The sequence below is a fragment of the Capricornis sumatraensis genome, chromosome 20 (assembly GCF_032405125.1).
Source record: "Capricornis sumatraensis isolate serow.1 chromosome 20, serow.2, whole genome shotgun sequence".
Taxonomy (NCBI): Eukaryota; Metazoa; Chordata; class Mammalia; order Artiodactyla; family Bovidae; genus Capricornis; species Capricornis sumatraensis.
In genome coordinates, this window is record NC_091088.1 from 56,327,857 (window position 1) to 56,343,192 (window position 15,336).

At 57.1% G+C, this 15,336-nt stretch overlaps 2 protein-coding genes across 3 annotated transcripts; one reads left to right on the plus strand and one right to left on the minus strand.

Annotated features, from left to right (window-relative positions):
• The first annotated feature begins 582 nt into the window (after positions 1-582).
• On the plus strand, positions 583-9,719 carry GSK3A (glycogen synthase kinase 3 alpha). Of its 2 annotated transcripts, XM_068993241.1 has the most exons (12): positions 583-865; positions 2,599-2,786; positions 4,087-4,170; positions 4,335-4,445; positions 6,034-6,164; positions 6,259-6,365; positions 7,296-7,393; positions 7,472-7,567; positions 7,926-8,112; positions 8,420-8,512; positions 9,088-9,138; positions 9,423-9,719. In XM_068993241.1, exons 1-12 carry the CDS (start codon positions 583-585, stop codon positions 9,479-9,481), a joined length of 1,488 nt encoding a protein of 495 aa, XP_068849342.1. In that variant the 3' UTR covers positions 9,482-9,719. The 2 variants fall into 2 exon arrangements, with proteins under 2 accessions (XP_068849342.1, XP_068849343.1); XM_068993242.1 differs by having other exon boundaries at positions 9,088-9,515.
• A 2,738-nt stretch (positions 9,720-12,457) lies between these two features.
• ZNF526 (zinc finger protein 526) lies at positions 12,458-14,488 on the minus strand. Its single transcript, XM_068993228.1, has one exon. The coding sequence runs from the start codon at positions 14,486-14,488 to the stop codon at positions 12,458-12,460; it is 2,031 nt and encodes a 676-aa protein (XP_068849329.1).
• Positions 14,489-15,336: the final 848 nt, after the last annotated feature.

The window sequence follows — 15,336 nt, forward strand, 5'->3', positions numbered from 1 at the left end:
CCTCACAGCCCGATAGCGGCGGGTCCACCGGCTCCGACTCAATTTCCCAGAGTGCACTTGGCGCCAGTCGACATACAACCAATAAATTAAGTGAGCGATTGGACTCCGTTTCCCGGAGTGCATCGGGCCTATACAGCTCACTGACGGAGTTGCCTGAGACTACATTTCTGAGGCACACCTAGGGACGCGCGGTTGCCGCAATGGAGTGAGTGTGCGACTCTGACTCTGCTTCAGAAAGTGCTTCAGAGTCCGTTGTGGGCAATTGTCCAACTTATTGCCCGGGAGTCTCTTTTCCGAGGTGCAGCGCGACTCATCATCGCCGCAGCCCTCTCTGAGGTCTTTGCGGACTCCATTTCCCAGCGTGCCACGCGGCTCTCTGTGAGGGCCTAGAGCGGCGACGGCGTCGCGTAGGGCCGGCGGACTGCATCTCCCAGCGTGCCCCGCGGCGGGCGCTGGGCCGGAGCCGGAGCCCGAGCGGCGCGGCCTGGAAGAGGCCGTAGCCCGGGGGAGGCGGCGGCGGCGGCAGCGGCGGGGGCAGCCCGGGCAGCCCGAGCCCCGCGGCCTGGGCCTGCGCTCGGCGCCATGAGCGGTGGCGCGCCTTCGGGCGGCGGCCCTGGGGGCTCGGGCCGGGCGCGGACCAGCTCGTTCGCGGAGCCAGGCGGCGGAGGCGGCGGCGGCGGCGGCGGCCCGGGGGGTTCGGCCTCTGGCCCAGGCGGCAGCGGCGGCGGGAAGACGTCAGTCGGAGCCATGGGCGGGGGCGTGGGGGCCTCGAGCTCCGGGGGTGGCCCCAGCGGCAGCGGCGGAGGAGGCAGCGGCGGCCCCGGCGCGGGCACCAGCTTCCCGCCGCCCGGAGTGAAGCTGGGCCGTGAGTACTAGCGGTGCCCGTGGCGGGTGGAGATCGGATCCCTGAAGCCATTCAGACGTCGATCAGGTTCTTCTTTATGCTCAGGGAGGAGCTCGAGGTCACTGTGCCTTCCCAAACTGGGATCTGAGATCTACCGCCTCCCGGAGAGAGGGATTCGGGGGGGTTACCATCACTTGGAGTGTAGAATTAGAATTAGTAATCCTCCAAAAGACAGGGTCACAGGTTCCTGTTCTTCCAGTCCCGAAGTCTTGGGTCCGTGAACCTTAAAAACAGGAATCTGATGTTGCCATCCATTCGAGAACAGATCAGGGGTCATTGTCGCTTGCAAATGGGGCTCAAGGGTTATTGTTTCTCAAGAGAACACGAATAAGATCACCACCACCCAGAGAAGGGATCTGAATTTGGTCCCCTTTAGAGCATGGGGATTTGGAGTATCACTTAGAAGCAGGGATTTGGACTTGCTGTGGCCTCAAAGAACAGGGCCAGGGCTTTCCAAATCTGATATCCAGATTCCCTTTTAAAACACTATCTGCCCATAATATGTAGAATTGTACACCCAATGGTGGAAATTAATGATTGCTGCTTCTTGAGGACAGATTGGAAGTCAGCATACCTTTCAGACCAAGTTCATAGTCACTAATATTCAAGAAAAGATGTCTTTCTTGAAGGGTTTTCTTTCACAGAAAACGCAATGGGGGCAGGGGCGGTTACCAGTCCCTCCCCTAGAATAAGGATGTGAAGTTATACCCATTTCATTATTCTGATGTATGATGTCATTGACTCTGGATAAATAGCTATATAGGATCCTCTCCCTCACTGGCCCCTCTGAATGGATCTGATTCATCACTGACTTCTTTTCTTTGGGGAACCTTTCACCAGTTACCCCAAGAAGAGGGATCCCTGTCCTCCAAGAATGCCACCAACTTTTGCTGCCATCGCAGAATGTTTTGGGAATTTCCTTTAAAGGACTGAGGCTAGGATAAACCCTTGATGATAGAGACCAGGTTCACCATTCTCACTATTAAGTGTTCGTCCATTAGGGACCAGTTACATACACGATGGGGTCTGGGGCTCCGAACCTCACAGGTGAGGTCAGGCCAGTGCTTTTTTCTAGCCCCAGAGTATTTGGGTAAGAGCTAATTGTCTCCCAAAAGTGAGAGTTAAGGCGCTGGCACTCCCTACGGGAAGAGTCATTCTTTTCTGTCACCAGAAACCAGTGGTGAAGTTACCAGCTGCACTTAGGGAGGACTTAAGAGATCACTGTCCCCCAAGTTGTGGGAAAGGTTAGGGCTTTACTGACATAGAAGTACCTCAGGGTTCCTGCTCTCAAGTGGAAGAGGTTAGGTCAGGCTCTCCCTAGAGAGGAGGGAGCAGAAGGCAGTTAGCTCTCATCATGGATGGATTCAACATCTGGGAGTGGTGGTGCCTCCTCACATCAGGAGGGACCAGTAATTTGCTGCTCACCAGAAGTGGAAATTAGAGGTTACCAACCCTGGCACAGCAAGAGGTTTTATGTGTCAGTATTCTCCCCTGTGGAGGAGTCAGGATTTGGGGTTCCCTGAAGGGAAGAGGGGGAAAGGAGACATCTAGGAGCCACCTTTGAAGATGGGGGAGGGACAAAGACCGTCCCCCGCCCATAAGCTTCCTCTAGAGACTCCCTGCCCTCTCACAGCCCCAGGATGGGGTGGTGGCCCGAGGGGAAAGGTCAGTAGATTGTTCCCTTTGCTCCCCAGGTGACAGTGGGAAGGTGACCACAGTGGTAGCCACTCTAGGCCAAGGCCCGGAGCGCTCCCAGGAGGTGGCTTACACAGACATCAAAGTGATTGGCAGTGGCTCATTTGGGGTCGTGTACCAGGCACGGCTGGCAGACACCAGGGAATTGGTGGCCATCAAGAAGGTTCTCCAGGACAAGAGGTTCAAGGTAGCTTGCGGGGAACGGGGATCAGGAGGTTTGACTGCACATGACTGGTGGGGGAACTCCAGCAAGAGTGCTGGACTTGGGTTTGTACAGGGGGTCTGAGCATGGGCCAGAGGAGAAGAGTGTGAGCTGTGTGGGGATGTGGATTCCAAGAGAACCCAGAGCTGACTTTTATTGGGCTCTTGTTCTTCGTAAGTGCTTTGTAGGTGAGTTTAACTTAGCGCAAAGATTCTCTGAGGGTAGGTGCTGTTGTTACTCCCATTCTAAGCAAGCAGAAGCTGGAAACTGAGACTCAGATAAGAGAATTACACAAGGTCAAGTCTAGAATCTGATTCCCAAGCACTTCACCTTAACTACTGAGTTACTCTGCTACCCAGAAGAGAAAGGAAGCTGATGGGGCTGATTCTGTCTGCAAAGGTCAGGCTCTGCCCCCAGGGTCTGGCACTTGCTGGGAGAAACCCCGCCTGTGCTGCAGATGCCTGGGTGTGGGGCCCGGTCACCCCTGAGGAAGGGGTCCTTTTCCTCATTCATATATAGTGCCCTGTGAGCTGGTAGAGGCCCTTTGGATCCTGTATAGTCGGGACGTAGGAGAAACTGAGCCTGGGCTGAAGAAACCAGGTCAGAGTTTAGGTCTCGGGCAGTGAGGACTCTCAGGGGCAGGTCTTCCTCCAGGGCACTGGTCAGAATTTAATTATAGGTAAGTCCCGAAAGTGAGAGGAATCTGAGGATAGGGGCCTCTGAGGCCCCAGGGGGGAACAGGAGAGGCAAGAGTGCTAAGACAGGTCTTGTGGGAAGAGGCTGAGGCTGGATCTCTACTGGGAAGGTGAGGATGAGAAGCCTGGAGGCCAGGAGTCGGGATCCGAGCGCCCAGATGCCTTCCGTGAAAGCATGGAGCGGCGTGGGGACTAGGGGCATCTGGATGACCCCTCCCTGTCTAGTGTTGCTCGTGCCAGGCAGGGAAGTTTGCCTCATGTGGCCACATCATGTGATTTTCAAGAGAAGCTGAAAAACTTAGATTTACATGTGAAGTCATTTGCTTTGTAAATCTGAGCAAAAAATCAAAACATTTTTAAGAAGTGGGCTGCAGGAAGCACATGTAAGTGATCTGACTTTAGTTGTGTGTGAGGGGAGCTAGGGGTGAGGAATTAGGGGCTGCTCCATATGGGGCCTTGGAGCTAACGCACGGAGTGGCTGCTTGGCCCTGCCGGCAGGAACGGGAGTAGGAGCTGTGGTGAGGGGTGCTCGGGAGGGGAGGCAGGGAGAGTGGCTTGTCTACTGAGGCTCTCTTCCCTTGCCCCCCAAGAACCGAGAGCTGCAGATTATGCGTAAGCTGGACCACTGCAATATCGTGAGGCTGAGATACTTTTTCTACTCCAGTGGGGAGAAGGTGAGACCTGGGTGTGGGGATTCCTCCTCCGCTTGGGCTCAACCCATCTGCCTGCCTTTCTCATGGCTGCTCGTCCCTTCCCCTGTTATTCCCCACACACCTTCCTCCCCCTCTTCCTTGCTCATTTCTCATGATGCCTCACACCTCTCCTTTGCTCTCTGCAGAAAGACGAGCTTTACCTAAACCTGGTGCTGGAATACGTGCCCGAGACAGTGTACCGGGTGGCCCGCCATTTTACCAAGGCCAAGTTGAACATCCCTATCATCTATGTCAAGGTAGGCAGGCTGACGGGCTGCGGGGGTCCCACCCACCAAGTCAGGCGCTCCAGACAGACTCTCCCATCATTTCCAAGTTTACGTTGGTCTCTAGAGGCCTCACGTGCCTTGCCCTTGTCCCTACATCCCCAGAGATGGAGCTCCCCAAAGGCAGGGCAGCCCAGGCCGAGGCCTGATGCAGTCAGGGAGGCAGGCTGACCAGGGCTGGGGAGGCTGCACGTTACCGGCTCGGGTCCACCCCAGGAGCCTACTGGCACCAAGCAGTGTTGGTGTGGTCAGCTCAGAATCGAGGTGGGGACTTAGAATGCAGAGGCACAATGAGGTCAGAGGCCTGGCCCGTGGAGCCCTGGCAGAGGGGGATGGGAAGGAGGCAGGGTTGGAGGAAACTTAGTGTCCATGGCACCAGGGACTCAGGCGTCTTCATGGCCTGCGGAGGCTCATTCCCCTGGTGCTGTGCCCTGTGTGTTACTGTCCCTAAGGACGGATTTGAGTGAGTGACTGGGTGAGTGGGCGGGCTTCGGGATGCTGTGGAGGACGGGACCCGAGCAGCCAGCTGCACGGCGGGAGGAGGGTGGGCTCGCGTTTGCGGAGGTTGCATGGGCCGTCTTTCCTCCCATTGACTTTAAGCATCCCAGGCCTAGGGGGTGCTGTGGGACTGCACCTTCTGGGGGGGGCGGGTGGTGGTGATCTGGTCTGTGGACTGTATCCTGGACCCAGCACTGAGCAGCTCTAGGGGTCCCACTGACTGCGACGCAGACTACTCCAGAAGAGCTCTCAGTTTAGCAGGGTAGACAGGCATCATCACAGAGAACTATAAAACTACCAACAATGGCCGACCCGGAAGCAGCACAGGGATTCTGCAAAGAGGAGGCCCCTAGCCCTGCCTGCTTTGGGAGTGAGAAGGATTGAGGAAGGCTTCTGGGAGGAGACTGGGGCACAGGGCAAGAAGTTGGCATCTCTGGCCACAGGCACTGGGAACAGAGGAGGCGGTGCCCAGAAGGCAGGCCTGAGCAGTTACACATGCTGGGCAATGGACGAAGCCCTGGGGCTGCAGGAGCAATGGAAACACTGAGATCCCTGCTCTTGGCACTTAACGTCCTAGTCAGTAGGAAAGAGAATAGCAGAAAAATCCAGGTGGAGAGGGGCTGGCCTGAGGGTGGTTTTGACTGCCGAGTGAAGGAGGCTGAGCCCTTCCTACAGCCAGTGGTTTTCTTGGTGAGGCTCCCAGCCTGCTTTAAAGCAAGGCCTTCCTGATGTGCCTGTCTTGCCCATCAGGCTTCTGCCGAAGTGTGTTTGAAGCAGCGGTTTCCAAAGTGTGGACCAGCACCAGCACTAGGGGGCTGGTTGCAGAGCCTCATCCTGATCTACCGAATCAGAACCTCTGGGAGTGGGCCCTGCAGTCCTTGTTTTAACACGGCCTCCACGTGATTCTGGTGCTCACCAAAGCTTGAGAACCAAGGGGCAGCGGAAGTGTTTTCAAGACAGGGAGAGTGGGTCCGGAAGGGCTCTGCAGGCCGAGATGGTGGAGCAGGGGTGTGCTCTGCGGGGAGAGCTGGGCTGGAGTTCTGCTGTCCCCTGCCCACCCCAGGTGTACATGTACCAGCTCTTCCGGAGCTTGGCCTACATCCACTCCCAGGGCGTGTGTCACCGTGACATCAAGCCCCAGAACCTGCTGGTGGATCCCGACACTGCTGTCCTCAAGCTCTGCGATTTTGGCAGGTGGGCCTCACCTGGGGTGGGCTGGGTGGCTGAAGGGGCGAGGAGGGATCCTGACCCTTGGCCTGTGTTGACTCCTGCCCATATCTTCCCACAGTGCAAAACAGTTGGTCCGCGGGGAGCCCAATGTCTCCTACATCTGTTCTCGCTACTACCGGGCCCCAGAGCTGATCTTCGGAGCCACCGATTACACCTCATCCATCGGTCAGACTTGGCGGGGGGCGGGGGGCGGGTAGCAGTCATGGCAGTTTTTGAGGTCCTTCTGTGTGTCTGCCAGGCTCGGTGATAAAGCGTAACACTGTTCCTTTAGCTGGTCCTCACAAATTCAGGAAGGTGACGCTGTCATAGGTGTATTTTACAGTCTAAAGCTTAGAGTGGTGAGGTCACCTGCCCACAGTCAGGTGGGACTGGGCAGGGCTGGGCTTTGAAAGCGGACCTGACTCCAGAGTCCATAGAGCCCTGGAACCTCCCAGGAAGTCCTTTCTCCTCAGTCAGCAGGAGGAGCTGACAGTGACCTTGGGGGAATCGGGAGGTGAAAGGCTTTGCCACCATGAAGGTGTGACCTGTTCACAGGGCCTCGATGTCCTTCCCTGTTGCTGGGGGTGAGAGTGCCAACTTCCAGGCATGAGGAGAGGGTGTGAAAGTGTTTGGAAGAGAAAGTTCATCAGCTTTGCAAGGAAACTTCATGGTCCCTAGGTGTGAACTTGTGCTGTGGGGGTCAAGGTACAGGACTGGAAGGGGTGACTAACCAGGCCACGGCTATTTCCAAGTGCAAGAGAGAGGCCAGAAGTAAGTAAGGCAGCTCATTTAATGCTTTCCCTTCCTGAGGCCCGGAGAACACAGGTGTCTGTTCTGGGCCTGTTGATGTGTCCTCTGAGGCTGCAGAGAAAAGGCTTACTGGGATCAGAGTGGTGAGAGGCGATGGAATCCTCTAGATTGGAGAGCACGGCGTAGTCAGGCAGACTTGGAGGTTCAGAGTCAGGCTTCTGTGTTCCTATACTGTGTGACCTTGTGCAAGGCCCTTTCTCACTGAGCCAAGAAAATGGGGCTCTTGGCATTTCTTCATCATGAAGGACAGAAATGGTTGCCCGGGGATGGGCATGGTAGCTCTGACCCTTCCCTGTTCCTCTTCAGATGTGTGGTCGGCTGGCTGTGTACTGGCTGAGCTCCTCTTGGGCCAGCCCATCTTCCCTGGGGACAGTGGGGTGGACCAGCTGGTGGAGATCATCAAGGTGAGGGCAGGGCCAGGGCGGGCAGGGACTGGGCTCAGGGCCAAGGACCTTGGCTCAGACCCCTTCCTTTCCCTACAGGTGCTGGGAACACCAAGCCGGGAACAGATTCGCGAGATGAACCCCAACTACACGGAGTTCAAGTTCCCCCAGATTAAAGCTCACCCCTGGACAAAGGTGGGGCAGGGTTCGGGGTTCAGGCAGCGTGGCTGAGGTCCCTAATGGAGGCCAACTGGTCTGGGGACCTGGCTACAGTCATGGCTCAGTAGTGGGTCAGTTAACTTTGATCACATGGCAAAGTTTAAAGCTGAGAACCCCCAGTAAATCCCAGAGGCCTGATTTCAGATGGGGAGACAGGCTCACAGCACAGCAGGGCCCAAACAGTCATGGGACCCGAGCGGGTTGCTCATCTGATACAAGCTCACCTCCCCTCAAGAGGCTGCGTGTCAGTTTCCTCATCTGGAAAGCGGGGTTGTGGGGGCGAGCAGGAACACTCCAGTGCCCAGGGCCTCAGCCATCTCCTCTGCACCTCCAGGTGTTCAAATCGCGGACGCCGCCCGAGGCCATCGCGCTCTGCTCCAGCCTGCTGGAGTACACCCCCTCCTCGAGGCTCTCGCCGCTGGAAGCCTGCGCGCACAGCTTCTTCGATGAACTGCGATGTCCTGGAACCCAGCTCCCCAACAACCGCCCGCTCCCCCCCCTCTTCAATTTCAGTCCTGGTGGTGAGAGCCCAGCCTGGGGTCTGGGGTGCTGGAGGGGCAGCTGGAGACAGCGAAGAGCTTGGTGTGGAAGACCGGAGAGCTGAGGGTGGGCTGCAAGGCAGGCCTGGGGCTCAGGAAATACACCCCTGAGGCAGGGACACCCCAACCCACCTCATCTGCACTCTGCAATCTCCCGTGTTAGGCTCCTTCCAGTTTTATTTAAAGGGTTCGGTAGCTACATCTATCCCTATCTGGTGCCCCTTTCTAACCAGGACTGGGTCGCCAGGTGCCCTGTCCCTTGACTAGACATGTCCATTCCTGTCTCTAGAACTCACCATCCAACCATCTCTCAATGCCATCCTCATCCCTCCTCACTTGAGGTCCCCGGCGGGCACTGCCTCCCTCACCCCATCCTCACAAGGTAAGTTGGAGGCCATCTCCTGTGCAGTAAAGCTGCATTTCTCAGTGTATGGGGGGGGGGGGGCGGCGGTTGTTCTCACAGCCCCCCCAGTTTACTGCAGAAATTGTTGACAGGATGTTTCCCATGTGAATGGCCACCTTTGTAAGGCATTATCGCCTGTATTTTGTGTTCAGATGCAGACTGGAAAACCAAAGACATACATTTGGCCTGCACAAACAGTTAGATTTGTTCCTCCCATTGAAAAGTGAGAGCTATTTTATGTGCAGATCCAGATTTCCTGTTTCTCTCGGGGAAGAAATCAGACTGGCAGCAGTGGGCCTGCCTCTGCTCAGGGCGGTCCTGCCAGCTGGAGCTGAGGTCCGGCTGCCCCCTGTGCTAGGAGGGGCTGTGCTCCCTTGTGAGTCACTTAGTGACCAACCTGGCCCTTTAGCGTCTGAGTTTGAAACCCTCAACCTAAAGTGACAGCTTTCGGTTTCTAATGTAGCATCTCACACCAGCTTCCTGCCTTGGGGTGGCGGGGTGGGGGTGGGGGTCCAACAGGCCCAGGTTAACCATCTGCTCCTTCCCCCGCTCAGCTTTAAGTGAGGTTCAGACCAGCTCGGACTGGCAGTCGACCGATACCACAGCCACCCTCACTAACTCTTCCTGAGGGCGCCACCGACTACCCTTCCATCTGGGAGCCCTGCGTGGGGCTGGGAAGGGGGGCCATAGCCCACCAAGCTCCTGCCCTGACTGGGCCCCTAGACCAGAGGGCAGAGGTAAACAAGTCCCCCCCCCCCCCTCCAGTCCCTCCCTCACCAGCCTCACCCCTGCGGTGGGCTTTTTAAGAGGATTTTAACTGGTTGTGGGGAGGGAAGAGAAGGAAAGACAAGGGATGGGGGGCATGAGGACCTTCCACCCCCTCAGCCTCCCACCCTCCCCCCAGGTCTCCACCTCCTCCAACCCCCTCCCCTACTGTGTCCCTTGTAAATAGAACCAGACCAGCCCCTCTCCTCCTCTTCCCCCCCTCGCCCCCGGGTGTAAATAGATTGTTATAATTTTTTTCTTAAAGAAAATGTCGATTCGCACCGTCCAACCTGGCCCCTTCCCCTCCTACAGCTGTGTCCCTGCTCCTGTCCTCTGCCCCTAAGGCCTCCTCCCTCCTCTCCCGACCCTGGAGGGCAGGGGCAGTGGGGGAGCTCCTGATGTCTTAGTTTTCACAGTAAGGTTTGCCTGTGTACAGACCTCCGTTCAATAAATTATTGGCATGAAAACCTGCTTCCTGTCTAGACACCTGTTTTCACAGAGGTGAGGGAGGGCTTGCGGCAGGGTGGGCTGGGACCGAGTGGGCTGCGTCTCAGGCAGGGGAGCAGGGTGGAGTGAACCCAGGCGGGCCCAGGCCTCCTGTGCCTCAGCTCCGTGCATGTGGTGAGCTGCCTCTGGGTTACCCACTGCAGCACACATCATCTGCTTCCACTTAGGGAAGTACCGTCATTCCCAGGTGATTGGTGAAAGAGCTGGCCATCAGATAAGTCAGGGCCACAGAACATAAGTGGCAGAATCAAAGTTTGAATAAAGGGCTCCCTATATCATAGCCTGAGCCACCTGCCGCTTAAGGGGGACACAGGATGATGAGGGGGGTCACTTGGGCCAAAACAACCTTGATACAGACTCTTGGTGGGCATGGATGGGGCAGAGGAGCCGTTTCCAAACCCTAGCAGAGAGCCCCAAGCCTTCATTGCTGTCTTAAACAGGACCCTACTGTGCCCACCTCTAGGGATGGTGGAAAGTGACAACTTTGGGAAGGTTGTTGCAGAGGGCCGGATTTTTCTCCTTGCTTTGTAAACGTGCTGGAGCCAGATGGTGGGGCTGTGGCAGAGCAAAATGGCATCTCCTCCACATGGTGCCAATGGTAGCGAAGGCAAGAGGCCCTAGAAGTAAAAGGGGGCCTGGAGAGGAGCAACTGAACTATCCACTAGTGGACTCCATTTGTGAAATGGGAGAGTTCTGAACATACCCCTGAGGGTGTTCAGGGGCTGTTCCTATGGTATCTGGGCTCTGCTATCTCATGAGGTGAGCCCCAGGGCATCTGTATACTGACGGCCCAGAGCAAACCCTGCCCCTCCCTGCTCAGCACCATCAGCTGTCACCTTGTTCGTAGGATGAACACCGAGAGCAGGTGGACTGGATGAGGGAAGGAAGGCTCTGGATGAGGGGCTGACCTTGGGTTCCTGGGGAACCCTGCCTGCTGCTCACACCAGTGGGCCATGAGGTTCCCAAGGGTGTCCCTACACCCACCTCCCTGGCCTCTGTCCAGGTCTGGCCCCATCCTCTCCTTCCCAGCCCATCTTCAGCTTCCTCCTTGCCCCACCCTGATGGATGCCAAAGAGCCCCCCTAACCTCACAGAGAACCTTTACCCCATCCCATCCCCTGCACTTCCCTCACTTCTGAGGCTGGCTTTCAAGACCTTCCCAGGTCTAGACTTCCCCCAGTCCCCTACCTCATCACCCCTCCTTTGGGCGGCCTCCCTTCCGGACACCTCAGCCACAGCCTGTCCTGCCGTACATGTCCGAGCACCTTGGTTTAGAGGCCCGAGAGGAGCCTGCCCCATGGGCCTGCCACAAGTGATCTGCTTTCATCTGGAGAGCAAAGGACTGTCAGCCCAACATAACCTCAGAAAACGGGGATTCCTTCCTGCTCCTGAGACCTTTTTCTCTTTCGCGGCCCCTTAAGCCCAGTTCCTTTCCCTGTAGTTACACTGACTCCTCTGAGCTGCTGCCTCCTGTGCTGGTTTCAGGTCACACTCAGCACCACTGGTTACAGATGCGGGATAAAAGCACCACCTGGACTCAAATCCCGGGGGACGCCTCTGCCCAGCTGAGACCTTGGATGAATCTGTCCCTGTTTTCTTGGGATAATACTGAGATGGCCTCACAGGCCTGCTGGGATCACATACACACACAGTGCTAACTGCAGCGCCTGCCACGGCTGCAGCCGAATGTCTGCTGTCACTGTTGTCAGTAACTGGACAACCTCTGAGTGCACCGAGAACGCAACGCCTTTGGGTGGTGTCTGCCTGTAGTATTGCCTCCCTCTTCTACAAGATGTTTGCCTTTTCAAGGACTACTTTCTCTAGAAGCCTCTGACCCCTGACCTACCACAGAGTTTGTTTCCTGCTCCGGGCTCCTACTGCCCCTACACCTCCCCACTGCTGCCCCGAGGACCCTGGGGCTGACGTGTGCCTGCCCCGCCTCAGGCACCAGACACCTGACTCATCTTTGGGCCCCAGCACACACAGGGTGGCCTTAGGATACCCAGGCTCAATAAATCAACAAGACACTCAGCGAACAAGGCCATCTGTACTTGGGTGTGTTCCTCCAACCCCTCAGCGTGGCTCTTGGGGCGTAGCCCCTGTCTTGACTCATGCCTGGGTCTCCAGTATCACCCATCTGCAGCTGAATACCCATCTTTCAGCTGAAGTGAGATGAAAGAAGCCCAGAGAAGTCAGGTGCCTTCTTCCACCAGGCAGAGCCAAATGCAGGGAGCCCAGAATCCAGGGAAGGCACGGGTAGGGGCAGGCGGTGGAGAACAAGCAGAGGACCTGAAGAGGTATGTGACAGTGCCCAGGAGAGACCTGGCACATGGTCGGGGCTCAGGAAAGGTTACCTGACGTTGCTAGGCACCAGGGTGATGCGGAGCAAAGAGTCTTGGAGAACCCCACTTTGCAACGCAGTGGGGTGACTTGGGACACGTTGTATGGTGTCTCAGAGCTTCAGTGTCCCCTCAGGCAGAGAAAGGTGACACCTGGTGGGGCTGTTCTGAGGAGCCAGTAGGGAAGAGGCCAGGGTGGATGCTGGCACCCCGTGGGCACCAAAGTGGCTTGTCAGGGGGTGGTCCCCTTCTCCTCAGAGGTGCCTGCACTTGTTTTGCAACCAAATTTTTTTTATTGTTGCTCTTTAACTGTGTCACATGAAGGCTGTGTCCAATTGCAACAGCCCGCTCGCTTCAGAGGCCCCCAGGGCCGCCTGGCACAGCTGCAGTGTGTCTGCAAGGGCCAGCGGCTGGGACGTCTCGATGATGGCAATGGTCTCCCCCAGCTCGGTGCACATGATCGTCTGCTGAGGCTCGGAGGGTGGGGGCGGGGCAGGAGGGGGCGACCGGGGAGGCTGCAGCGTCAGGGTCCGTGCCTGGGCGTGGACCCGCTGATGCAGTCGCAGGCCCGTCATAGCGCGGAACCAGCGGCCACAGGTCCCGCAATAGTAGGGGCTCTTGTTGTAGAGTCCAGTGATGGGAAGGCGAGGTGCGCGGGCAAACGCCACTGGCCGCAGGTGCAGTCTCCGGTGCTGCTGCAGGTTAGAGCTCTGCGTGAAGCGCTTGCCACAGTCCAGGCACTGGTAGGGACGCACGCCTGTATGGGTCAGCTGGTGGCGGCTGAGGTTGGCCAGAGAAGCGAAAGTCTTGCCACAGGCGTGGCACTGGAAGGGCCTCTCGCCCGTGTGCGTCCGGAGATGGTTGCGCACGTGGACCAGCTTCTTGAAGCCCTTGCCACAGACGCCACAACGGTGCCGCCGCTCAGGGGGTCCGTGGACAGCGCGCCGGTGCCGGGAGAGCCGGGAGGCCGAGGCAAAGGACTTGGGGCACTGAGGGCAGGGCAGCTGGGCAGGCGGGGTGGGAGGGGCTGGGGGGGGAGGTGTGGGCTCGGCTGGAGCCAGAGAGGCCGCCACAGATGCTACCGTGGGTGGTGCTGCTGAAGGGGGTGCCCCACTCTTGCCTGCGTGAGTGCGTCGGTGGTAGAGAAACTTGGTCATGTTGCTGAATGTTTTGCCACAGCGGCAGCGATGCAGTGGGTTGGCAGTATGGGCCCGCCGATGGGCCACCAAAGTGAGCTCCGTGCCGAAGCCACGGCCGCAGTCCACGCAGAGGTAGCGGGCTTCGCCACGGTGCAGCCGCAGGTGCTGCTCTAGGGAAGCTGCTTTCTTGAAGACCTTGGAGCAGGTCGTACACTCGTGGGTGCCACCCACATGCGCCCGCCCATGAGCCAGAAGCCGGTTTGCAGAGCTGAAGCTGCGCTGGCACTGGCTGCAGTAGAAGGGGTGAGCTGCTGAGGACGGGCCGTGGGATGCCCGCCGGTGTCGCCGGCGCGTCCCTGCTGAGGTACAGTGTGGGGGACCATCCCCACTGCCCTGGGCCTGGCCAGCTGCAGACCTGTCACCTCCCTTTGTATCGTCACCAACCTCGGCTGCTGCCTCTTCCTCTTCCTCTGTCTCTTCGTTGTCATCTTCATCATCTTCCTCCTCCTCTAGCCCATTGTGCTCTTCTTTCTCTAGGGAGTCAAAGTGGGTGCCTTGATGCTCCAAGAACTCCTCGGGGGTGGTACAGAGGGTAGAACACTCAGGGCACTCGTAGGGCTCCATCTTGACTTCGGGTGGAGCTGGGGGTGGAGGTGGTGCTGTGACGGGAGGCAGAGGCGGCGGCACCGGAGGTTTAGCTGCTGCAGTAGAAAGGTGCTGGGCCTTGCGGTGAGCCACCCACAGCTCAGGTGAGGGAAACAGCTCCTGGCAGTCTCCACACTGGTACTGGATCTGGCTTGCAGACTCCCGCAGGTGGGCGTCTTGGTGAGCAAGGAGCTCCCTGGGGGAGAGGATGAGCTGGCTGCACTCGCCGCACTGGAAAGGCCCTTCCTCAGTGCCTGGCACCAGCTCCGGCTCCAGGCCAGTGTCCTGGGTGGTCAGTGTTTCCTCCTCTGTGACAGTGGGCACATGCTGCTCCTGGTGTGAGAGGACTTCTTCTAGTGTGTTGTAGAGGTTGCCACATTCAGAGCACATGAACTGGAAGAAGAGGGAGGAGGCAACGGCCTCCCCAGGTGTCATCTCAGTCAGCTCCGTTGACATCTCCATCTTCTCTCCTAATATCGGTGCTGACATCTCCATTACCCTTGGTGACATTGGTGTTGGCATCTCAGCTACCTCAGCCACTTCAGCCACCACCTCTGCCATTGTGTGGAAGGTGGTGCCTGGAGAAAGGAGGGGGGCCTAATGAGACACCAGGAACTCAAGGGGAGGGGGGATGTCTCAGGAGTTCCCTTGCCCACATCATCACTCACCAGTCTCTACCAATCAGCAAGTCTGGATCCAGTGTTTATACCTCAGTCTTCAGTGAGCCCATGACTCGGTAGCTGAACTGCACCCCATGGCGCCCAGGTATCTGCAAGAGGGAGACAGCTCTCCTCAGTCTGGCCTCTGATGCCACCCTCTTTACCCAGAGGGCTGGTCACACCCTTTCCAAGAACATAATGTATCTTTGGGGGCCTCCTGGCTTTTGCCCGTGCATTTCCTCTCTGTGCAGCATCTTTCCTCCATCTATGTGTACACACAGAGATGCAGCAAAGTTTAAGAGCACACGCTCTGGAACCACACTGCCCTTGGCTTGAATCTGAGCTCCACCACTTACTTTGTCTCTCTGAGACTGTCTTCTCACCTGTGAAATGGGCTAAAAGTAGTAATGACCACAAAGTCCCTGGTACTTGATCAAGGTTAGATAGAATCATTACTTGTAATTCTCCAGAAATGTTTTTCTATCCTAAGTCTTTGATGCTGCTATTCTTTCTGGCAAGAAAGTTTTCTCTTCTTGTCTAACAAACTCCTACCCAGCATTTCCTTTTGTGAAGTCTTTTTAAATAACATATCTATATCCACAGGGTGGTGGCCACTCCCTCCTCCTTGGGTTTTTTTTTTTTTTTTGGCTGCATCTCTCAGCATGTGGGATCTGCCCTGACCAGGGGTTGAACCTGTGCCCCTTGCACTTATAACCAATGGACCACCAGGGAAGTCCCTCCTTGGGGTTC

What these genes read in the sequence shown, in the direction of transcription:
- ZNF526 (XM_068993228.1), bottom strand. Translation starts at nt 14,488, where the DNA reads ATGGCAGAGGTGGTGGCTGAAGTGGCTGAGGTAGCTGAGATGCCAACA.
- GSK3A (XM_068993241.1), top strand. Translation starts at nt 583, where the DNA reads ATGAGCGGTGGCGCGCCTTCGGGCGGCGGCCCTGGGGGCTCGGGCCGG. An exon ending in TCCAGGACAAGAGGTTCAAG is followed by an intron (nt 2,787 to 4,086) that starts GTAGCTTGCGGG and finishes TTGCCCCCCAAG; the next exon opens with AACCGAGAGCTGCAGATTAT. An exon ending in CGATTACACCTCATCCATCG is followed by an intron (nt 6,366 to 7,295) that starts GTCAGACTTGGC and finishes GTTCCTCTTCAG; the next exon opens with ATGTGTGGTCGGCTGGCTGT.